The 25898-nt window shown below is 45.6% G+C and overlaps 1 protein-coding gene and 1 long non-coding RNA gene across 2 annotated transcripts; both read left to right on the top strand.

The window, feature by feature from the left end:
• LOC139061139 (uncharacterized) lies at positions 1 to 22053 on the top strand. The gene is made up of 5 exons (XM_070540750.1): positions 1 to 469; positions 11649 to 11823; positions 12948 to 14186; positions 17112 to 17435; positions 21404 to 22053. Exons 1-5 carry the CDS (start codon positions 165 to 167, stop codon positions 21536 to 21538), a joined length of 2178 nt encoding a protein of 725 aa, XP_070396851.1. The 5' UTR covers positions 1 to 164; the 3' UTR covers positions 21539 to 22053.
• Positions 3309 to 7378, top strand: LOC139046883 (uncharacterized). The gene is made up of 3 exons (XR_011506970.1): positions 3309 to 3673; positions 4443 to 4529; positions 7184 to 7378. It is a non-coding gene; the product is annotated as an uncharacterized lncRNA (long non-coding RNA).
• Positions 22054 to 25898: the final 3845 nt, after the last annotated feature.

The raw sequence follows: 25898 nt of genomic DNA, 5'->3' as shown, positions 1-25898 counted from the left end.
CCAGAAGAAGAAGGCAACTGGCCGTAGCAGTCTCGTCGGAAGCCCCCTCTCAGTTCCTGCGACTCAAACCCTCAGAACGCGTGGAATCCCACACCGGCGACCTCAACCGCGGGACCACCTCGAGCAGCGTTGTCGCAGTCGTCGTTGGATTCAAAGACAACGGCATGCGACGCGTCCAGAGCCCCGTGCAGCTGCCACCGTGTCCTCGGCGCCGTCCTGCGCCCGTCCAGCCGCCGCTATCGCTACAGCGCCGCAGTCCTGCCCCCAAGGACAAGTCCTGCGGGGCGTCCTGCGCGCGCTACTCTTGCTTCGTGCTGCTCGCCGTCCTCGTCACGACGACCACGCTGCTAGCCACGCCGGCGCTGCTGCTGACGCGGCTCGATCCGTGGCGGCGGGACCACTTCACGCTGGACGAAGACCTGCGACGCTCGCGCGACCACAGCGTGCACCCGTGCGACGACTTCTACCGGTGAGTTGCGGTGGCGCGGCTGTATGCCTTTATCGCCGAACGTAGCAGGAATGAAAGCACTCTATTTTTTTAGGTCAGTCGGTATATGGGAGCCTAATATTCGAGCGTAAGAAAGATACGTTAAACGCAGTAGCCCAACATGAAGGATCGATTACCCGTGGAATCAGTTGGGACAAGGCAAGAAGCATCAACCAAGAACAGAATTCTTCGCTTCGCAAACCTCATCTTGGTATCTGTGATCATTCAGACACAACTGAGCACGCACTGAATAGCAACTACGGCAACTTTCCACACGTGTATACCAGATGTTTACGTCGCGTCCTGAAACGTACAGTGTTGGTCAAAAAACTTGCCCTTATGAAAATGAACCATGAGTTTCTGTAGAGGACGTGATGTGTTCCTAAGGTGACATCAGACATGCATAAGAAATGCATCGTCTAATGTTTTTTGGCATCACAAGTACATCAGAGACTCAAATGACAATGCACCTTAAGATTTCTGATGAGAGGAGTATACAGCTTTTTTGTGTTATTGCTAATGTCAAAGTACATCACGTATGAATGTGTACGATGCCAAGTCGTGAAAAATTCTTTGTAATGCGATAGCATTAAATGGCTCATGAGCCGGAAAATCCGGCATTGTCGGCCTGAGCACTCGATGTACAAAGAGGTTACAAACTCTCAACCTTTCATGGGAGTTAAACCCACTACCTTTGGCGGTAATTAAGGCTACGAACCCATGACCTTTGGTGTTGATTAAGATACCGTTAATTAAGACAGTTATTGAAGATATAGTTAATTAATGCACTCGAACGCACGTACCACCCTTAGTGGAAGTCGAAGCATGTTAATTAATATGTTAATTAATGTGCACCTGATTATTATGTCGTTAATTAAGACACTCGTACCCACGACCTTTGGTGTTAATGAACGCGCTGTTAATTAAGGCGTAGTTAAGATACAGTTATTTGAGGCACTCGAACCCACGACCTTTGTTAATGATGACGATGCTAATTAAGGCGCAGTTAATTACGACCTAGGAATTAAGTCACTCGAACTCATTACCTTGGGTGGGAATCGAACCCACGACCTTTGTTGTTAATGAAGGCGATGTTAATTAAGGTACTGTTAATTAATATAGTCACTTAAGGCACTCGATCCCACAGCCTTAGTTGGTAAAGTTTATGTTAATTAAGGCATATTTAATTAATATATTGTTAATGAAAACACTCGAACCCATGATCTTGTGTAGGAGTTGTGCCCACGAACGTTGTCGTTAATGAAGGCGATGATAATTAATGTACAGCTAATTAAGATATAGTTGATGAAAGCACTCGAACCCATGACTATTGGTGGGCGTCGAACTCATGACCATTGGTGTTAATGAAGACGATGTTAAGTAAGGTACCGTTAATTAGGATACAGTTAATTAAGACACTCGGACCCTTGGCCTTTGCTGGGAGTCGTTTTGATTCATCGTTGGGGGCAGTCTAAGAGACAAAAATGAAGAAAACGATATAACACAGCGTGAGCGCCGAGTACTCTGGAAATGCTTCCGATATATCAGGGCTAGGCACAAAACAACGACGTCATTTTCTTTCCTTTTTAAAGAGCACTGTAAGATTGTGTTACTCCGTTATCACATTTGGTAAACAGTGCCAAACTATAGCGTATGCCTTGTTCTGGGCAGTTTGATTACTCGGATGTGTTACTAGTCTTTAAGTGGCAAACCGACAATTCTGCAGATTGACATGATCATGACATGGAAAACTGCGGGTAAAAAATTATGGGGTTTTACGTGCCAAAACCACTTTCTGATTATGAGGCACGCCGTAGTGGAGGACTCCGGAAATTTCGACCACCTGGGGTTCTTAACGTGCACCTAAATCTAAGTACACGGGTGTTTTCGCATTTCGCCCCCATTGAAATGCGGCCGCCGAAGCCGGGATTCGATCCCGCGACCTCGAGCTCAGCAGCCCAACACCACCATAGCCACTGAGCAACCACGACGGGGAAAAAAAGAAAAGAAAAAGAAACTGCGCGTAAGCGGCAGCGTCTATTTGCTGGAACGCACTGTAGTACTTGGTTGCACGCACATCGTACGCCAGCGCACACTTCTGGCATATACCACATAGGACAAATGCACGCTGCCGAGACATGTGGGTTTTTCGAGGAATCTTCGTGGGTAGCACGATCAACACAGAAGGCACGAGCGACAGGAGTGCAACCCGCGCACGTTAAACACGCCAACACGAAAGCAAGATACGGACGACAGGGGTGTAAGCTGCGCCACACGAGCAGATTTGATGATTTCCGACTGACACTGTTGCAACGGGCACTAAAACATCGCACACTGCACATGTGTCGCTCGGAGATCGCGTCAACGATGTCTGAGGCTATATAGTTGATGTGAACGACAGCAGGAAGTTATTTAAATTGAAGTGACGGCGCAGGTAGCATGGGGAGCAGCGAAATGCGTAATTCATGGTTTTTATTAGAGGTAACTGAAGTGAAAATCGTTCGAATAGCGTCACCGCAACGGCTTTCTATAGGGTTAACATTTTCAGATCTCGAAGGCCATGCTTTTGCTGGCTGCAGATAGCCGAAGCGATTCAAATTGAAAATGCGTTATAGAATTTCTTTCTATGCCAAGCTATAGCTTACAATATAGACTTATCTTTGGTTCTCTTTGTCTTGCAACAGCTATGCGCAATTAGGCAGCCGCACAAATCCTCAGATGACGCTAGCCGAGACATTGGCTGGCCCCAACCGACCTGTTCGTGGCGCCACCTACCGTCCCGTTTCCTATCCAATCCAATCCAATCAGTCTGTTGCTCTGTTTTCGAGTCGGTCGGGTGTGCGAGCTGCAACGATGTGCTTGTTAGATCGTGTGTTTTTGTGTTTGCTGTAACCAAATGTGACTTAGTTCGCGTGCGCATAAGCGCCACAGACAGCTTGTGTCTCGCTGCAAACTCGCCGTGTGCGTGGCGCGCCAGCGAAATGTGGACCAACGATATTCATGCTGTCGAGTGCGTTCCCTTTGTCTCTGGTTGTCGTGGAAAGTTGGGTGGACGTCGCGAAGAAATAATGCGTGTTGTTAGCGTGCCACTGCTCGTCCACTGTGCACCGGTATGTCTGCTGGGAGTAGCATCGAAGCACTGGCAACTTGGAGGGCGCTTTTCGACCGCGTCGGGCCGTTCAAAAGGTGAGTAACCGTGCTTGCTAACTACACACGTGTTGTGCGTGCTTCTCGTGTGGGCATAGGGTGCCTTGCGAACGTAGGAAAGAGAACTCCCACGACAACAGTGAAACGTATGCCGATGCTTGCTGGGTGTCAGAGTTTAGTTGCGCGAATTAATTGCCATAATGCAGAATTGAAAATCTTGATAAGCGTTTTCTTCTGATGAGAAAGATTACGTTCAGAAATAATCGTGTTCATCATGCGCGCTTGTGCGTGAGCTCCCGTTTTTCTGCTGAAGTCGCATGATAACGACTCATCTACCTCTTGACCGATTCTTACTGCTATGACGTTTCCTCGCTTATAAATGATTCGACGTTGTAGATAATCTCTGCTTACAAGGTTTTCGATTTAAGAGCAGTATTGGGGAAAAAAATGTAAGCAATCACAGCGTGCTACTAGTACAGGTTTGTTTTGAAGGGGTGTTGCCATAACTTCGACGTAAGTAAACATTACAAGGGATAGTTACTTAAAGTTATGAAAGAAACTCTAGAATCGTTATGTAAACAAACGTTCATGTAATGCGCTGCTGCTCCTGCGTGTGAAATTTTGCCTTGTTGAAGGGGTCCCTGTTATCGTGACATTCATCAGTAACTTTGACTTTGTGCTCTGTTGCCACCCTGCACCAGTGCAGGCATTGTTTTCATGACTGTTTTTACATGCTCCTTGCATGTGTTCACTATGTGATAGTCTTACTGTGCCACAGCTATAAGTTAACACAGAATTCTCTTTGTAGTGGTGAAGCCGTGACCCACAACAGTGTCCACATAACCCGTGGCCATGGCTGCAGCAACACGGCGTGTAATCTGGATGGATATGTCAGGTATGCTTTAAGTGTACGTGTTCACAAAAGTAGGATCTCGGTATCATTAGCGGATAAGTGTATCGACATATTACTTAATGCATCTTGCTAAATAGGCTAAATATTTCTGCAACATCATTCCACTTGCTGCTTATTTGTGTTTGTAGATATTATGCGCACATTATCTTGTTCTGTTAAAACTACACGTCGCATGTCCTGACGTTTAGTATTTTTCTCGCATCAATTGCTTGGCTGCAAGTCCATTTTATTTTTGCCTATTACACAGTATGTTTCTTTTTATCTTGGTTTTATTTGTTTGGAACTGTTTCTTATGCTGTAGCCCATATTTCCCTGTTTTCCTTTCTGCTTATGATACACACATGTGCTGTTTTTGTCCATGTAAGAATTCGAAGTGTAGCGTGTCATATATGTCACAGGTCTAAGCACGCAGTGTGCCTACCATTGTTTAACATTGATATTTACAATCATGTCTGTCTTGTTCTCAGAATAACTGTCACTGGCAAATACACATTTGATGAACTAGAATTTCTTGAAATGAAATAGGAAGGCCAGTATTCATTGTGCTGCAGTTACTTAAGTAGTGAGGTGTTTTCTGGTAAGCTTTCTATTTTTTCTCTCACTTTCTTCGTATTCTTTTCTTTGCAAGCTGCCCTTATTCATGCTGGTAGGCATTGTAGCAGCTGTGAGTGTGTTTACTGCAGCAATGTCACAGCTGGTTTGCACACACTACAGGATGCCAACAGATACCCATCACTGTTTTTGTGCATTTCTGAGAACCAGCTGTGTCCACTCGGCGAAACTTGTAGTGTCCATTTGAATTTACCAATCAGTTCATGTAACATTTCAGGACAAAATTTACGCAGTGAGAGAAGGGAGACTATGCAACATGACCTTGGCTAACAACTGACTGTTTAAGTTGTTGGAAGGACTAACAAAAATAGCACTGGATGTGCACTTGTGTTGTGCACCAGTTAATTTGAGAGGGATGGCAGAAGTTATAATTCAAAGGCATAAAATCATGGTAAATGTTGTCTGCATAAAAAGAAGTAAATAGGCACAGACGAATTTCTATCCCTTGTAATCTACAAAGGATGCCTTTCTTCATGCATTGATAATGGGGGCTGGCTCACACTTATTGTTATTCATGTGGTGCGCCTGACTGATTTCTCTTGCCAATTTTCAGCCATGGGTGAAAACAGATAAACAATCCTAATCTGGCCTGAAGCCCCATTGCAGATATGTGTGGCCAAGTCGGACGAGCATACTGGTCTTTTGAATGAAATATGGTGATCTCACAGGTACATATTTAGGCACCAGCCAGTCTGCGCTATGTACATTTGACCACATGTGAAAGGAATATAGCACAGTGCCTCTGACACGCACTGGACAAATTTGGTGCTACCTTTAACCAAGCAAGCCTCGCTTGCCTCCTTGCATTTCTCGATTCAATTTTCAATTCAATCAGTTCATGTAACTTTTCAGGACAAAATTTGCGCAGCGAGGGAAGGGAGACCATACAACATGACTGTTGTGCATATGCTGCCTAATTTATTTTTGCTGAAAATATACGTGCATTGCAGTCCACAAGTGAATTGACAAAGGCACCCAGGCATTGGAGGCTTGCTTAGTTAAAAATACCCAAAATTTGTCTCGTATCTTTCAGGGTTAATGTAGGCTACTCTTTTGATCACGTGCATATTTGGTCCAATGTACATCGGGCACGCTGACTAGCCGGTGCCTCAGCATGCGCCTAGGAGAGCACCATAATTCACTCAAAGGACCAGTGTGCTCGTCTTATTTGACCATGCATTGACACGACAAGCTGTGCACTGGATTTAGCTTGTTTATCTGTTTCGTTCGCCTATGGCAACCGACTGATACAACAAAATCAGTGAAGAATACCACAGCCAAAAATGGGACGTGTGTCAGTCGACGCTCATTATGATTGCATGACAAAGAGGAATACTCTCTAATGACGTGGCATAGCAACCACCATGCTTATTTATTAAATTATTTTTATGCAAGCTTCTTTGTCATGCTTTACGCATTTGTTTTTCAACTTGTGCCCTCCCTCTGAAAGCAGTGCTCGGGTGTAAATGATAAAAAACCCCAGACATGGTGTGGTGTATTTCTTGAATGGGATATATGCCATCATTCAGGAGGCCAACACATGCATGACATAGTAGGCTTGGAATGTATGAGAACTGTGCCCGTAGCTGATGCAAATATTCTATAACGACTGGCACTTGGATGTCTCTGGGATGCATTGGGTTGCCCATACACAAACACTCCTACGCTCATTTCCATGCCAAGTAATTAGTGAGAATTTCTCATTCACGCTAGCAATCCACAGACACTGCTGTCCTTTGTCAAGTGGAAACCGATATAGCTGAAGTAGTTCACGACATGTACACACGCCACAGCTGATCCATGTTGCACATTTGTTCAGCCAAGAGCAATTTCTGCTTACTGTAGTTACTGCTGCACCCAAAGGCCACACAGTGGTTCCTCAACTTTGTGTGAACCGACACCACATAAATTTTTCGCAGAACTAGCTATAACGTCTCCAGACCGTTCTGCAGCAAGTGATACAGCGTGTATTTCTGTGGTTGATTGCCAAGTTTTGTTAATTATCTGTCCTTTCTACCATGCAGGGTACACATGCACTTACTTCAAGATGACGACACTCCACCTCAAGAACAGCCTCTCCTCAGTGATAAGTAGCGAGATTAAATGAAAGGGAGATATCACATCCGTAACCAGGCTGATACTGTGTTTTCCTTTCATTTAACCTCCTTCTGCATTTAAGGAAGCATTGATATGCCCAATAAATGTTTTTGTTAAATTTCTTTCGTTGAGTAATGTCTAACATGCAGCATATGTAGGGTCCATGTTCATGTCAGAAGTGCTGCATCTTCACTGGACATACATGCATACAGGCTGCATATATATAGCACCAAAGATAGTCACGCACAGGTAACATATTTAAATAAGGTCTGACTGCCATTGGGACACATGAGAAAATGTTACCACACGTGGTGGCCAATTTTGTTATAGGAGTAATACGAGCACCGGCAGTCTAATGTATAAGCTCATTAGAGATTCGCTAGGAAGACGTGAGAAAGTCACAAGAAAACTGCTTTGGAGCGCACATTAGGAAGACATTTCATGCTCACAAGAAAAGCACTCGTCAAGAGTTCTACAGAAAGACGGTGGCCAATATGTTATAGAATGACATTAGGAATACATCAGAAAATTCCAAAGAAACTCATCAGAAAGTCTAATGGCTGTGATGTCAAAACTCGTCAGACTTTCATGTGAAACTCATCTCATATTTTCATAAGGGTGAACCCACTGCGAACGGCCGGAGAGTAGTTGCGCTCCGCTATCGCGGCGCTGCCACAATCTGCGCGCGCCGCTGCGTTCTTGCGCCGAGGATAGAGAGGGCGAGGGAAGCGTGTCTCTTACTGTCAAGCGTCTTTTGATAACAGCGCTCGGGAAAAAGTCGGGCGAGTGGGACGCGAATGCGATGGTGGCGAAGCGGAAGCCACGCGACCGGCTAGCATGCCGTTTGCAGCGCATGCTCGACGAGCGGGCGGGGGTCTCTGGCGACCGCTGTGAAACGCGGCACGGTCAAGTTTCGCAATTCCGAGTGCCGTAATCATGAGTTAATGTTTTTCGGGATTAAATTGAAGGTACAACGCTATGAATAGTCCTGCGCATACTCGAACACGGGCACATCGCGAGGATCGTAGCTAAGATCTCATTGAGCAGTTGAGTGTTGTATTTAATAATGTGCCACAATGACATATCGTATTCGTCATCATGGATGCGAGAAGTAGCAAATAATTCAGGAAAGCATAAGCTTCGGGGTGGCGCCTGCATCTCTCGACGAAATCGCACGGGGCAGCATGCTTTCAAGGCACTGAATGTGATTTGGTCTGTGGTTGCCCTGAACAATTGGAGCTGACCCACGTGGTTGTAAACTAGCCAACGTCCCTGGTTGAAAGCGCCCTACGTATAACCCATCTTGTGTTAACTATCTGTGAAGCCCTTTCTCTTAGAGACGAACGATGCCTCAGTAATCGATATGGAAAATACTTCCAGTGAACCCGTGACAGCGACAGCACCGCGGGTGTGACGCCTTTCTAGTGCGAGAAACCTATTATCTCGTGGCCGTGTTGCACTTTACGGGATTCAAACGCGTGATGCCCAACGTAAACGCGATGAACTTACACTGGCCTCACGTGTGCTTGAACGTGGGCCCTGGCGAAATTGTGGCACTGTGCACGAGAGAGAGACAGAAATTTATTTATAGAAAGACAGAGACGTCGGCCTGAGTTATAACTTGCTCTGGCCTGCTACTCTACACTGGGGAAAAGGCACGGGGAGGGAAAGGGCTGATGAATGATGATGGTATAAGGAAGAGATGCGTATATACAAATTCACAGAGTTTTGGCCTCTCTAAAGCCGTGCGTCCAGCCCAGTGGCTTGGAGAAAAGCTGTAGCAGCTCTTGTTACCAAACTCTTGTTAACGAACAGGCAGACGCTGAAGCGAAAACTGCTTTAGATAATGCTTGTGAAGTACGCATTCCCTTCTCACGAACGGACACAAACGCCCTACTTCATCGCGTAAACAGGAGCTCTACGTTAGAACACTGGACCCAACCAGATCGACGACACAAGCGATTACACAAGTAGGTCCAAGAAATGAAACTTCGTATGCCTCACAAGCTCATAAGAAGCCACACGAGCATGGTGGACCGGATTCGCCTGGGTGTCGCATTCACCGACCGTTATAGACATTTGATACGTGACAGTGATACTAGTCCAAACAGTGAATGCTGTGAGGTGCCAGAAATACTTGAACATATATTTTGTGTGTGTACCGCCTACGCGCAAGAACGACAGCAACTTGTCTCTTCCATTGCAAAGATCCGTGAGAGATCGCTATTGGACGAGTTTCCTTTAGGTGCACGAAAATATCAAAAATGCGATGTAGCGTGAACTTTTCTAAATGCCGTGAGAATGGGTCTAACTAAATGGGCTACTCAAGCAGGACGAACGTCTTCTAGTCGCAAAAAGTTTTCATAATCTCACTGTCGATTGATTCAAAGAACTTCAACGATATGTTCAATCATGTGGTAGTTGCTTAGTGGATAAGTGCGTGCAGCATTTTTCAAATTTTGTAATGGCGGTTACCTGCAGGACCTTTCCGAAGAGAGCCCTTGTAGTCGAAATTACTGCGTCCCGTCTTTTCTAAAAGAAAGATGAGTCAACTGCCCGCATAATAAATAAAACCTGGGACAGCGCTACAGTACAGAGAGATGTCCGTTTATATCTTATCTTTTGTTTTCATCGCACTAAAGAATGCATTGATAATGTGTATCTAAGCGCATAATGCGAAGGCTCTTACCCATGAACATGTAGGATAAAATTGTAATAGGAAATTTCAATATTTAGAACAATTTTTACAGTATAAGGCGCTGCGTTTAAGCCATGCACTTTTGTCTAGGTGAGCGCGGTTACTCTCACGAAGCTCTGTACCACGGCGGCCGCAAGACAATCTCGCAGCTGGCAGAACGAGCGACTCACTAGTTTTTCGCGAGCCCTGTTATCAAAGGATGCCTGTTATCAAAGGATGAAAGAAGGCACTTCATAAATGAAAAGCACCTTGCAAGATGGGCTGGTGAGAATCGAACCAGGCTCTCTGGAATGTGAGACGGAGACGCTACCACTCAGCCACGAGTTCGACCGCTCAAAACAGGGCAAAGTCGCCTCTACTGAATGCGGTGTTGCCTTAGAAACGTGCCAGATTAGCGAATATGGCTAGTACTGGGAGTAGGCTTTCCAGAGTATCAAGCTGACCAGCAACGCTCAAGGCAACATTAAGCCGCGGCATAGGCTTGCAAAGGACGAGAATGTGCTGAGGGAGAGATGACGAGAGGCATACTACAAGGTACCCGTTCGTCCGCTTTATTTATACCGCTAGGGCGACGTCCGCCTACCTGTGTAAGACGAACCAGACGTTTGGAGGAACATATTTGCAGAATCTACGATATACCCTACTGTACATAAGGTTCCTAAGAGCGCATACGCGGTGGACACCTATACATTGAATACAAAGTTCGCCCACTCAACCACGATACAGTTCTCGCTTTGTAACTCCATGCTCATTGATATAGGTCCTTAGGGACATCATTAGTGCAAGATGTTCCCTTCCGCCATGATGCCACGGAAATGAGCAAGCGTGATTGGCTGGCGCACCTGCTTCGTCGAGTTTACCCTCAGGGTGTTAGTTGTGTTGCCATCGCGGCTATATCGGCTTCACAGGGTTACATCGGCTCCACACGTGACAGCAACGTGTGGCCGGGAAAGGATGTTCAGTACAAAAAGGAAGGCAATCCCTGATGGTTTTTTGCCGCTTTCATATTCTCGCTTACTGCCACTAATGCAAGAAACTCGAAATTGTGGTCATGATACGGCTATGTCTTATAGCGTATAACTGCTTGGTGCTGCCCATTCGGCATGTGCCGATAACAGTACTAACTAACGCGCTGTTTCTATTATATTGCGCAACATGTGAACCATAAACAAAATTTCTGTACTGAGCCAGAAGAAACAAAAAAAATATCCAGAACCCGCGTACTCTGGGAGTGGATGTTAATGGAGCCGGTTTGCAGGCAACTGGCTATCTAGCAATAGTCGGGGTTTTCCACTTAGCTAAACAGGGGGGGGGGGGGGGTGAAAATGCTTGTAAAGATTAGCAATTGCGAGTTACTCGAGCCTCCATATGACGACAGAAACAAGGCATCTCATGTCATCCTTGACAAGTCATGTCATTCGTCATATGGGGCACGTCACGTCAACCATGCCATTCAACTCACGTAATGGTACACGTATCTTGGGAGGACTTGTCATGGCATGTCGCTCATGTTACGTCATCACATGTCATCGCGTTCGCTTCACGCACGCATGAAACGCATGCATGTCATCCTTGTCCTGTCATGCAGGCCATGTATCTCATGTCATTCAGTTGAACGAGATTGTTCAGTCGAACCAATTCCAGTTGAGCAAGAATTTCTTCACACGCAATGTTGCCGCCATCTACCTGCGCAGGCACGTCTGCAGCAACTGGGACGCCAATGCGCCACGTGGCAGCCCGCCACTGCGCAAGTACAAAGCCATTTTCGAGAGTCACGTGGTCAAGCACAACCTATTGCGTTCCATCCCCAAGTATTCGCACAGGGCCCGAGACAAGGCAACGGCGCTGCTGCTCAAGTGTTTCAGCCGGGTAAGCGAGAGAGCGTCGCGGTTGTTTTCATGCCGTTGCCTACAGAAGCACACACACTAAGCGCGTGTGGTGTGTGCCGCTTCTCTACGTCCTGTGTTTAAAGCACCGAGTTCCTATACTAATGCATTACCAACCAACCCACTTATCCATCTTTATGCAATGGGACATTTCGTGTCATCGCTTTTCGATACGACTGCATTGTTGTTCGTCTTTCAGCAGCCAACCGTGGCACCACTATATTTCTCCATGCTTGTAAAATTATTAACTACACCATTAGGTAATAAGTGAGGGAGGAAAATAAGGATAGTATTTTCTGTCTCTGACCTCTATATTCCGTGATGTATGTATTGACCCTTATTGCGAACGCTTCTACCAGCATTGTCTCTGTGATAGGGTGCGTGTCCATTACTATGATTTACAAAGTCCTGTAGAACAACTCAACTTCTAAGTAGCTCGTGCTCGTAAGAAATTCTGACCGGCTCAGTGAAGTTGATGGGGGGCTAAAAGAGAGGGTTTCAAAGAAACAGTTCACCTCGAGGAGGTTCCTCAGCCATGAATTCTGAGACGAGAAACACGCTGATCCGAAACAGACGAAACCAATTTATTTCAGGCAAATCTTGCGAAAGAGGAGCAACGACTTCGCGGAGCTCAGAAATACAACGTTCAGTGCGATCACTGGGCTGCAAAACATTATCGGTGACGCCAGCGCCCATAAAATACGCGTGACAAACAACAATAACTATGAAAGAGGCTACTGTCATAAAATAAGAAAAAAAAAACTTGCGGCACAACCGATCTCACGATGACTGTCAGCGCTAATGCGTTGGCTAATTCCTTAAACAAACGTGACTTCACTGCACGCTCGCCTTCGATTTCGCGACTTGAGTATGTGTTCTAAGTAAATTATTCATACGGTATAGATCAAATAGCATATTTAGCCACTTCTACACTGCGACATCTGAAGCGTGTATTTCACAGGTAATTTTCCAAAGATATCTAGTAGAACTATAAAAACAGATGGCGTGTACGCCATCTCATTTAGGCGTACACATTTAGGGGACATCATTTAGGCGTACACAAAAGGCGAAAGGTGCGATTAGAGTTTGTTTTGCTCGGAACCGCAGGGCGGCAGGCAGAGCTCATGGACTATTCCGAAATTTTTGCAAGAGGTGGGGCTTCCCTGGCCGCACAAGTCCCCAGCCTCGAGACCCGAGCTCCTCGGCACACTCGTCAAGTCGTCATTACGCTTCGGCATACAAATATTCTGGGCCTTTTTCGTGGGTCGTCATCCATCGCGCCCGAACCAGAACACCATTTACACGACCTTAGACGAACGGTGCACCGACTGGATCGGGAACTTCGAGCGGCTCAGAGATTATGCCAAACACCACGATTATCTCAGACGCTGCGCTGAAATCCTGGGCGGCACCGGGCAGTCGTACTCGCGGATGATCGAGGCCGTAACGGTGGCGCACACTGATATCGCACAACTGGTTTTCCGCTTGTGGGACCCGCATGCCGTTCCAGCGTTCCTTGACCTCGGTGACCACGAGCTTCGCCGAGCCCTCAACGGTCATCTTGCGGACGATTCGCAATTCTGGCCCGAAGACAAGATTGTGAACTTGCAGCCCAAGCTATTCGCTCAGCTGAACGCAACCCACTTCAGCCACGACAATTTCACCGAGAACTTCAAGCTCTTCCTCGGTGCGTATGCGGTGTGGTTGCTGTCGCCGTACGCCTCGCGTTACCTCACCACCTACATGCTGGAGGACATGGGCCTCGCAGCCTATGAGCGAAGCTACTGGCGCCACAAGTGCATGCTGACGCTCGAGGAGACCCTGCCGCTGGTCAAGTGGAAGCTCGAACAAGAAGGTTCGGTTGACAAGGTTTACACGTCGAAAATGCTGCACCTCGCCAAGCGACCCATCAACGCCTTCATCGCTCTATATGGTGACGCTCTCGAGAACTATTTTGCAGACGCTATGGCTGGTGTTGTCGTCAACGCCCGCAACATGACTCTTACGTGGCACATGCTGGACCGGACATACGCCTATGTACCTTTCGACACCAGGGCGGGGTTGTTCGACCTGTACATACGCATATGCACCGCGGGCATGAACATCCTCAAGAAGTCGTTGCGCCACCCTAGGCAGACCGCTCTTCACGCGCCAGGGATCGCTACCTACGGACTGTACCGCATCCTCGTGGCTAGGGAAGTCGTGGTCCCCAGCTACATGAGGGCGCTACCACTGTTCGATGCGCGCCACCCATTGCCTGTCCTTGTGGCCTTGATCGGCACCCATATCTCGAAGCAGATGGCCACTCTAGGGAGATTCATCCTGTTCTATGATGAAAACTTTGTGGTGAGTGTGTTCTTGGCAAAAACCTTCTTAGAAATGTTTCAATATCAATTGCTTTTGAGTCGTCTCAATTAGAAAGTTGTAAGGACCTCGCATATCTAACGGAGCTGTTGCGATACTTTACCCGTGTCCATGTTGCGACGTTCATTATTAGGCGGGTCCATCAAAATGGTTTTTACTGTGTGCATTCCACAGCTATATAGCACAGTTATTTCACTTCAGCAGTGCGAATGTTCACGTACGAAATAAAGGGAATATTTGACACCCTGAAGAGCTTTGCGAACACAAGTATTTCAACAAGGCGGATTTGGAATGAATGCCATGAAGAAGTTGCACTGAACGCAAACATGCTTTTCCTTAACATATGGGGAATATTTTAGAGTTTTAGGGACACCGAGCGGGTACCTTTTCTTGTGGCGACATTCAACGAAGGAGTGTTGCTAACTTTCTTTCGAGCATGTAGCTAAACTGACGCAATGAAAGTCGCGAAAATTTCCCTAAGTGCTGCTCCAATGTCGCTAAAATTGTCGTCAACGCTAATTTCAATCAGTGTACGTGTTTCAGGAACACGTTCACATATAGAGTAAAAGAGCGTAACGCGTCTTCCAAGGAATTTCACGTCCATTAGTGCTTATTCAAACGAAAAATAACTAGTAAACTTACAAGTGAGATGTAGCGAAATTACATTTGTTTACTTTCATATTTTAAGTTTACGAATCCACCACGCTTCAAAAGAACACGGTTGGCCAGAATTCCTCAGCACAAAGTCGCACAGTCGGTTTACGTCACGCCTAAAAAGTTTCCGGTTTCAAGAGCTGGTGAAAGAAAGCATGCTCTGACGCGATCTTGGCTACGTTGCTAACACGACAATTACAATTACATGACCTTTGTACAGGTTCAATACTAATTGTCGCTCCTTGATCTGCCTGCAAAATTCATTCGGTACTGATTTGCATGAAGGCCATGAGAAACTGCCCATTCTTTCACGAATGAGCCCTGCCGCTCTGATATCAGCAGTTTTGTTCAGGTGATATCTTTTATACACATACCGCGTTCTCAACTTCACCGTAAGCCTTATTGCTACAAGTATACGTAATTTAAATTACTACTATGCTTGAGAAGATAAGCCAATCGAACATGCCCATAGCGAAACTTAAACACTACTCGAGACTCAGCCTTATGCGTTTTAAAGATCACGAAAAAAAACGTTCATTTTGTTAATGCAATGTGTAGCCTATTTGCTTCGACTCAACCCGCCATAGTGCGGCCTCGGTGAATGCAGACGCGTGTTGTTTCATTAGAGCTCATGCCTGGTCAAAAATTTGTTTTTAAACAAGTTTTCCGACTACAAAGTCGCTAAAATGTCGTAACTTGCTGTGTGATGTCGCTAAGGAAAAAGACCCCTGTTGCTACATGGAAAAATGCGTTGGCGAATGAACCAAAAACCAGATAAATCTAGCAACGAAACCGATAAAATGGCAAAGCTCCACAGTAGTGATCGCTCCGTTATACTCTTTATTATAGGCTATGGTACGGCATGTGAGTTAAAATGTGGAATGGCGTGCAACATATCCGGGTAGCAATAATTGTTGCTCGACTAGTTAGTCAATCTTATTCCACGAACTTAAGACAAAACTGGGGACCGAAAAAAGTTTTAGGACAGGAAAGAGTATCACTTGCAAGTAGTTGGTTGAAAGCAGACGGGATAATATATAAAGGCGAAGCAGCCAAGGGTGCACTTATACAATTGGGCACAATACACAAACAAGCCTGCATAACTATCCAATCATACAGCGCAGAAACTGTCGTTCAGTGCTACGTGATGCCACAGACGTATCGCTGACACAGACGTGACCTTTCATGTTGATGAAATGTGCCTCCGTTAATTCCCGTGCCAGGGAAACTTTGCTTTTAACAAGAATTCGCGTATGGGAAAAATCTGGCTCCCACGTGCGGCAATCGCAGTACTTAGGCAAATGTGCGTTAGTCTTATTCTTGAGAGATAGCTCTTGTTCCCTTGCCCTGTGGTTGATACAACAGCCTGTCCGGCCCATAAACACTCATTCGCAATTAAGTGGAATTTCGTACACCACACAGACCACGCAGTTCACATACGGCCTTGTATTATTTTTACTACAAAGGGTCTGCTTCTGCGGGTCTGAGATGTGTGGGACACTATTTCCTGTCCTAAAGCTTGCTTCCGCTTTTGGTTACGTCTTAAATTATGGGATTTTACGTGCCAAAACCACTTTCTGATTGTAAGGCATGCCATAGTGGAGGTCTCCCGAAATGTCGACCACCTGGGGCTCTTTAACGTGCACCTAAATTTAAGTACATGGGTGCTTCCGCATTTCGCCCCCAACTAAATGCGGCCGCCGTGGCCGGGATTCGATCGAGAGGACTCGTGCTCAGCAGCCCAACACCATAGCCACTGAGCAGCCACGGAGTGTTTGGTTGCGTCTTAACTTCCAGGTATGAGTAGCACGGTAATTTACAAACGCGAGATATGCGTTTCGATGCTACATTTATTTTACTGTTGTGCTGGTGAAAGTGACGTTTGTATGAGAATTCTAACGCACTATAGCCAAACAACACAAATATAGAACATAGCCTACATGTACTATACTATATACACTATACACCTTAACCTTTTCAGGCGCCAATATATCCCATTGATTGAAAACTCTATTTTTGATATTTTAACCTCTATTTTTGCATATTCTGAATCATAGAAAGTGTACAGCTTTCAATTGTTTATTGAGTATTGTCGCGTTTTTAAGATTGGTCTCCACGTAAAAAACTCATTGCATGACATCAAAAATGAGAGCATATAAACTTTTTCCTGTTTTGAAAAAGTTTGAAAACCACGAACCCGCGCGGAACGAAACTTGTCCATTCGTAACACTTTGCAACGATGCCCTTCCGCAGCCCAATAACCTCCCCATCTTCAGCCAGCTCGGAATGCTGTTCTCGGACATGCAACGTTACGAGGTGATGGTGAACAACAGCGGCTATCTCGATGACCACTACGCGCACGAGAGGCGGGAGCTCACCGTGGCCGGCTGGGCGACCCGTCTCGCCAGCAGCATCCCGCGCCTGCCCGAGGCCCGAGCCATCGCGAAGGCCACGAGGGCGGCGAACAGCCGAGACGGCAGGCGCCCGTCTTTCGGCGGCGTCCCCGAGGACCAGCTCTACTTTTTGGTCACGTGCTTCGCGCACTGCGGTGCCTATGGTCGCGCCATCCAGTTGCAGGTGCGATGCGGGGAAGCTTCCTTCTGCGTGCAGCTGACGCTATCGGGACGAGTTGTTTGACAGGTCTAGCCTAGTTTTGTCTTCATAGGAAGAGGTGGGCACCTGACGAGCTTAGCGAACGCCTTGCCGTATTTCCTAAACATATTGCATGTGTAATGCACGTGCGACTGATTCCCAAGCATCCCAATGTAAAGAAGTTTTTCGTGCGCACTGCGCTCTCTTGTATGAGTACGCAAGAATGGCAGGATGCGGGAATACATTTACTTCATGAGTGCACAGTGATATATATATATATATATATATATATATATATATATATATATATATATATATATATATATATACTTTATTTATTTGTTTATTTATTTACAAATACTGCTGCCCCACTGAGGAGGAAAACATAACATGCCACATTTGTATACAAGAATGATAAATGGCAATGAATATCATCCTGAGGCAAAGCATTGCAACCTGCTACAGTTAAAAGAAGCCTGCGTTTCTGCATATCGGTGCTAGGTGGAAACGGTAAGTTTTTAGGCTGCGACAGCTACGGTTACTTGAAGGTATAGCGAACGTCATGTATTTATCAACGCGGGTGCAACTCCACAAATTAATAAGATTGTAAAACTTTACCCCTTTTAATATGCCACGTTTTGTAGGAAGGGTTAGCTTCATACCAGTGTTGCCCTCTTTGCTATCTTGTGGCTAGACATGCCGAAGTTTTCGTCCGATAGTGGCAGGTATTTCTATATACAGCGACTAGCAGCTTCTCTTAGCGACATGGCTAAACATTTGTTGTCACTTTAGCAAGTTCGACATTAGGAAAGTTTATTCGAAACTGGTTCTCTTGGGGCACACTGTATTATTCACAAGGACACGTAGCGGTCGAAATTAGGCTCCGGCACCCTGAGGAAGCAACAGCTGCCTTTGCTTCGGCAGCCATATGAGTGCACTGGTGCTTAACAGCAGAGGGCCACTTATGACTTGACATATTGCTCACACACACACACACACAAATGTGTTTTATTCGTTAAAAAACTGATTTGAATGGGTCTACATGCTATGGCTACAACAATTTCACTAAATGGCTTCGATTTGCGCGCGTTCGCAAGCGCAAAAGGAACTTAACAAACCACATCGCAAAAATTCTTATAGCTTGATTTAGAACGCAGCAGGTCAACCAGACAGATCAGCAGTTGAATAGCGTAGATATCGCAGCTGCTCGGCTTTTCCACGCGAATCCGAACGCACCGCTTACGTTTCTCGGCGCTTTCTCACGAAAAAATACCTCGCGGTGCTTTTATGTAGATCAGCGATAACGTGAACCAAGTGCCTTTTTGTGCTAGGAAAATCAGATTACACGGGTTTCTTCGATTTGTGGGGTATTTCAAGCGGCAAAAACTGAAGGCAAGCGATGGATTTAAGATCTCATCATCCGTTGTTGCTTAAATATATTGGTAAAATAAAAGGCATTTACCTAGTGCTGGTAAATGCACTGTTTGTTCCTCACTTGCGCGGACGCGATGTATTTGTGAAGCGTCTCCGTAGATGATTTACGTCATGTCACTTCATATTATAGCCGAGTTCCGAAATTACAGCGTTATTTAATATTCCCTCCATAGTTTAGTGACAATATCAGCAACGTTATAGCAAAATCAAGCGGTAGTTTCATGATTTTGTTGCTTCCGTTTAGAGACACAAATAAAAAACTTGGGCGACGTTCTTCAGCCTATAAACTTCATCGCAAGGTGAAAAGTCCACCGTGATATCTACGACAGATAAAACGCTACGATTTTTTGGGGAAGAGTTCCAAAGACGCATTTTGAAGGATTAGGCGGAAGTAAAGTTTTGTAAGTTTTAAGTTTAGTTCCATGAGGAGCCACATGACGAGCGCGTTGCAGGTAGCCAAGTTTCGTCGCGATTCATTGCACACTATTTGGATGTGTTTGCTTTGCGCAAGTATACGTGGCACCCAAGTTACTCATCTTCAAATACAGTAGTAAGGAATTATTGAAGGAGTAGTACGTGAATAAATACCGAGTTAAATGCCATGTAATTGACACAGAGACGGTTCTGTTTAATGTTTATTTGCCACATACGAAACCGTGTGCAAAAGTGTAGGAATGCATTGCTAGGAACAACGTGATCTTTAAGAAAATTAATTTCATGATATAGCACGCAGGGCATCAGCATACAGACGTAGGCGCGCGGTCATACTCTGTGGAAGGTCATTGACCCAAATAGGAAGAAACTAGGGCAAAAAACATTGTCCTGCGGTATACGTCAGGTGAGACGTTATCACTATGGGAGCTAGAAGCTTTAACATGAATGATTAAAGGTGCTTTATTTTACCTATAAGAATTTTTTAAAATTCTCTTTGCCATATGTAGCATATATCTACTTATTTAGATGGATTACTGGAAGAACTGGACATTACATACACTAAAGAACGCTATGCATAACTGACAAATTAACAATTACCCTTGTACACCTTTAACTTATAGCTGCAACGCATGTGTTCCAATGCACTAACTCTAGCCAGCGATTCCACAAGGCGCCGTCACTTGAAACGGATTTCGAAACAACTAGCGCCAGTTCTGGGTTACGGGTTTGCAAACTTGAGGTAAAGTGCACTGTTCCACACACTGTTTTCTAACAATTTGGCTTTTTCCGCACTGAAGATCAGACACTACTGAAACACCAATGTCGTTTTTCGGCCACTTTGAGAATGCATATCTCGAAGCAGATGTCATTCTCAGAATTCATCCCAATTAGTCGATAACTTTAGAAATACCAGCTACAATTCGGAAATTGCGCAATGTGCCGTAAGCTAACCAATTTACAAGTTAATTACCAAAAAGGTGTTAATTATTGAAATATTCACTTCGCCTTTTTATAGAAATAATATCTGGCTCTGAGAATGTTCAGGTCGGGAAGTAAAATTGTGTTATGTACTTACTGTGCATTTAAAAAATTCTATAAACGACAAAATTAAACAGCGGAAAAGAAGCCAGCTATCCAGTCAACAAATGTAGGTTTATTTTTCATCATGATGGGCCTGCACAGTTTCTCAATGTGAAGCTCCATGTGAAATGCTTATAACAAATCTATGAACATTACGTGAACATGTGTACCATGATCTGATCATTTAGCAATGCCGCTGATGAACTCAACCAGTTGCTGTAATGGTGACGAAAACACAATAACCAAGCTGACAGTTACTTCCTATGTTGGATTTTAGGTAGTCGATGCTATGGTTATGATGATATATGGGACTAGTTTATACAGCTACAGGTTCACAAGATCAATTGGTAGTTAACATCTTGCATTTACCGAACTTATATGAAGGCAAAATTTTAGGCATCTCCACGAATTATGTACATACGCAGTTGATGAAGACTTACTATATAACACTGATAATGAATTGTCCAAAGGTAGTAACGAAGAAGGAAAGCATTGCGAGTGCCTTCAGGACCACTGGTTTTCGTAATATCGAGATTTACCACGAGATTCAAAACATCAGAGTGTGACGCAGTGATATAGGTAACGGCCCACGCTACAAGGTAGTTTAATGAAGGAATTGCAATGTTATTTACAGTAAGACTGGAAATGTAGGCTAAAACGGAGATGCCACTTCAGTAAGCTCTATACGTGTCAGACAGTTCATTAACTCAACATTCATCACAAATGTTGTTTGATCAGTCGCACTGGGTAAGAATGACTGCCGAAACTTTCAGGATCGCTTAGACTTACCTGCGTGGCCCAATGAATAAGGCGTGCGAGTCTAAAATTCTTCCTTCACTGGATTCAAAAGAGGAGATTTCTCAGGCTCACCAGTGTGTTTAGGCGCCGTAGCCTACTCACAAGAAGGGACAAATATTACCACCCCCACCCCCCCGGTTTCCATAGTTGGCGTCTATAACCGACATTATCTTCCCTCTAAAATTCTATCCCCGTCTTCTCTACAGAAGGTCATCTGCAACGCGGTCCTGCCTGCGGTAGCAGCGTTCCGGCAAGCCTTCAAATGTCAGCCGCATCATCTACTCATGACAGACTTCACCTGGCCAGAACCACCCAACGAGACAAGCAGTGCTTCTGTGTAGAGCGACGAAAACCCGCACTGCTGTGTTTAAGCAGGGAATTACGCTTTCTAATAGCCCAACTGCACTGTATTTTTCTTTCTGCTTTTTCTCAGTGATTGGAACCGTTTCATCTTATATGTATAGAAAGTCTTACCATGTGGACACGCGAGGTGAACGACCATACAGCGAGTTTCTTCGAAAGGCGCAGGAAAAGCGCTTCGCAAAAGCGCTGTGCATTATTTTATGGAATCACAATGCTGATGAACTCCGCTTCCGCGTGCGTTTACGTATGGACGTGTTTGCGAACGTTTTCCTTATGAAAGTATTTTCAGCACTTACCTGCGAAATAATTTTCTATAATTACTTTTTTTTGTTGAAGTCTCTTTCATTTCATTTACTTTGTCGCAATGTGCGATGTACGCGAAAGGGATTGTATTCTCTCCAGTGAACAATGCACGCACTTCAATGATGCACTGCATTTCTTATTCAAAATCCTGTTTTACGCATAACATGTGGGATGTTTACGCGGAAACAAACATTTGTTTTGTGTGCTTGCTCAAACGAGGTAACTTTTGCGTCACGTCTCAATGCTAACATTGTCATTTGTCAGCACTGTGAACGATGGAGGTGAAAAACTGCCGTGTATGCGGACCGTGTGAGGTGTTAATGGAAGCCTTGAATTGCTACATGTGCGGTTACGTCGTAGTGTTGTAGGACTGCATAATACATTGCTTAGACAAAGTGGCAGAGGCCGTCTCAGGATGACTGTCGACGGTAATGCGTTAAGCATTGAATCAATACAGCGACACAACGTATTGACATCGCCGAGAGCGAGCTGCATAAAAGGCAAGCACAGCAGCTGCGCTGCTCTCTCGTGCTTCCCTGAGAACGTTCTGCGCCACGTAGCGCCGCCACCATGCAGCATGCACGTGGCCTTCGAAATTCATGGCGCGCCCGTGCTCGCGGACGCTTAGGAAACGTGTCATGCTGCAGCTATCTGGCGCTCTTCGGGAATGCTGCGTCATCTAGTGGCGCTGCCAGGAAGTCCGCGCGTGGCCTCCGAGACAAGCGTTGCGCGCCGGTGCCTGGGAACGCTTGCGAGAGTTGGTTCCCAGTGCATTCATATGGGCACAGCTCGTTTAAAGCGCTGGCGTGAAGTACGTTGATTGAAAAGCGGCATGTAACGCAGTGCATTTCGCGCCACAAATGTGTACAGGCGCAGAGAGAGAAAGAGAGCAAATTATAAAGGCAGGAAGGATAAGCAGGACTGCGCCCGGTCGGCTACCCTACACGGGCAAAGGGGAGGGAAATATTTTCAAAGAAGAAGAAAACCACGGGGGTTACCGATCGGCCGCTCAGTCGCTGCCTGCTGTAGCGTCTGGTTGCTGTCCTTGAGAAACGCTTGTGGCGTGAGTCGGCTTCCGCTCCAGCATCTCTCCAGTGATTATAAAGCGGCATATTCAGGACCATACTCACGACGCAGTAGGCACATGACTAGTTATCCAAGTTGGCGTCAAACGCGTTTGTTTTAGAGTCGCAGAGACCTACTGGCACATGCCCAGTGAGCCCAAGTCGGCGGCAAAGTGTTTCATCGAGCGGCGGTACCCACTCAGTCCCGCATCTACAGCGACTCGAGTCGGCGCCGCTGACCCACGTGGGCGGAAAAATGGTTAGACACATGTATGCATGCAAAGAAAGCAACAAAATCCCAATCAAGAAAGGCGTGAGGCAAGGAAATACGAACTCACCAATGCTATTCACAGTGTGTTTATAGGAGGTATTCAGAGACCTGGATGGGGAAGAATTGGGGATAATAGTTAATAGAGAATACCTTAGTAACTTGCGATTCGCTGATGATATTGCCTTGCTTAGTACCTCAGGGGACCCATTGCAATACATGCTCGCCGACTTGGAGAGGCAAAGCAGAAGGGTGGGTCTAAAAATTGATCTGCAGGAAACTAAGAACAGCAGTTCACGATAGGCAGCGAGGCACTGGAAGTGGTAAGGAAATACATCTACTTAGGGCAGGGAGTGATCGCGGATGCACATCATGAGACTGAAATAATCGGAAGAATGAGAATGGGCTGGGGTGCGTTTGGCAGGCATTATCAGATCATGAACAGCAGCTTGCAATTATCCCTCAAGAGGAAAGTGTACAACAGCCGTGTCTTACTAGTACTCACGTACGGGGCAGGAACCTGGAGGCTTAGGAAAAGTTTGTACAAAAATTGAGGACGACGCAACGAGCTATGGAAAGAAGAATGAGGGGTGTAACGTTAAGGCATAAGAAGAGAGCAGATTGCGTGAGGGAAAATGCGACCATTAGCGCTCCATTCCTAAATCACCATAATTTGATGACATGGTTACGCTATGAACCTGGCTGAACCTGCACTGTTTATCTGACTTGACACATGTCGCACTAAACAGACGGAAGATACATAAAAATGTGTACCGCTTAATAAGCGGAACTTAGGTGCAACGAAAGTCGTTGGCCTGCTCATCCTTCTTGGGAGCTTCTTGTCTCTGCTACTTTGCATCATTCCTAATATCGTTCCTTTTATGTTTCACCAAGTGGAACATATTTTCAACACTATTCCAATTATCATGTGTAACGTATGTGGACTGAGTTTAAGCGTTTATTCAAACATGCTTTCCTCCGATGAGCCAGGACATTAGCTATAACGACGACATCAGTGCTAGCTTTTTTCGACGCAGTGTGAAGCAGTTCGCAGACCTCACACAGAAATATTCGATAACGTTGCAGCCGTTTCCGAAATACCTGCGAACCAGCCGCAAAGATCATCTGCAAGCAGTTGGTACAAGGAAGCGATAGCGCAGCATTTGTTGCAGGTTCGGGTATTTCTCAATGGTATGTAATGAATGCGAACAAGTACAAATGGATGTTACACTTCTGAGATTGCCAATAATAAAGGTTCCTAAGGCCAAGATCGACGTATGCAGAAGAAAATAAACTGTTTTTCAGGGCCACGCTTGAGAGTTTTGCTGTATGTATTTACTGTGTAATAAACAAATGAAGTTCAAGTTACACGAGTCTGCGCACTGGAGCGTCACTAGAACATTCTGGGGGCCCAAGGATGAGAGTCATGGAATACATGCGGTCAGTAGGTTCAACCTGATTTCCCGCATTATAGATCAATCAAGAGCCGCGATAGGGCAAGTCAGCGACGGTCTTCTGGAAGACCACGGCATGCTGCTTTTGCGAGTATTCTTGGGTGCAACTAGTCATAAATTAAGCTGTTTTAGGACAATGCTACGAAAGTACTTGGGATAACCGGTCACCAAGCCGGATGACCTTCACCTGCTTTCGTGCGCTGACGAGCCCGCTTTATCACAGAACGACACACTTAAGCTCGCACGTCTACGTGATTATTTTCCACAGCGTATTGTAGTGTTAAAGGAACTAGTGTGGTTTTATGCTCTATTGGGCAACAATGGAGTGGAGCTCATTTCGAGTGCCCTCTCCGCGGCACACTGAAGCTAACCTAAACGAGCATGGCGCCCGATATCGGGGGTGGCATATATCCTCGCGACCTCTGGTCCCAGGAGACATGTAAGAAGGCGATGCTTCAGTAGCGGCAGGGTACGTTCTTATTCGCTGGGTAATGCAGGGTGGGAGGGGGGGTAGTAATTTAGGCTGATGAAAAAATGTAAACGAAGTTAGATATGTTATCCTTGCCTGAATATTTTCTTCCCAGAGATGAAACATCAAACAATATTGCAAAACTACGCTCGACCAGTCTATTAAACTTGAAGTTCCCTTTAGATTTTCTTCTTGTATCTCTCACCTACCTTTTTAACATCGCATCTATGAAAACAGCCTTCCAAGTGCGCGATCAATTGGCGGCCTAAAAGGCTACAAAACTTTGTCGTCCGCCATTCCAACTAAAACTTTGAGACCTTCTCGGAGATTGCTTCAGCATGATCGTATTGTTCATTCTTTTATGGAGGTCTAATGTTTCGGTAATGCAAGCCAGTACTTCGAAACAATTGTTTTATGCCAAATAAGTCGCGTAATACGTGACAAGTTTGTATTTTCACTAGTTGAAGGTCTACCTAATTCAGGTCTACCAGAAGAGAGCTTCCTACGCTAGTGGCAGGTCTACTCTCCTCGTGTACATCGGAAACCACGCGTTTTGAGCCTTCTAGAGGTCGATGTTGAAGTGCCCACAAATGGCGAGTGGCATTCTTCGTTCTCCAGCGTTGTCGTAGCAGGTTGTGAACCCGGGCTTGTCGTAGGGTATCAAGCACGTATACATGAATCGCTGCATCGTCTCTTGGGTGACCTCGACGCTGGTGTAGATGGCGGCGCTGGTGTGTAAGTGACGTGGCCCATGCAGACATCTCTGATACCGTTTGTGCA

This window comes from Dermacentor albipictus, chromosome 6, assembly GCF_038994185.2.
Source record: "Dermacentor albipictus isolate Rhodes 1998 colony chromosome 6, USDA_Dalb.pri_finalv2, whole genome shotgun sequence".
NCBI classification, from domain to species: domain Eukaryota; kingdom Metazoa; phylum Arthropoda; class Arachnida; order Ixodida; family Ixodidae; genus Dermacentor; species Dermacentor albipictus.
Note: the sequence above shows the minus strand (reverse complement) of the source record. Positions and strands in the feature narration are given on the sequence as shown.

What these genes read in the sequence shown, in the direction of transcription:
- LOC139061139 (XM_070540750.1), top strand. Translation starts at nt 165, where the DNA reads ATGCGACGCGTCCAGAGCCCCGTGCAGCTGCCACCGTGTCCTCGGCGC. An exon ending in TGCTCAAGTGTTTCAGCCGG is followed by an intron (nt 11,824 to 12,947) that starts GTAAGCGAGAGA and finishes TCGGAACCGCAG; the next exon opens with GGCGGCAGGCAGAGCTCATG. An exon ending in TCTATGATGAAAACTTTGTG is followed by an intron (nt 14,187 to 17,111) that starts GTGAGTGTGTTC and finishes GCCCTTCCGCAG; the next exon opens with CCCAATAACCTCCCCATCTT.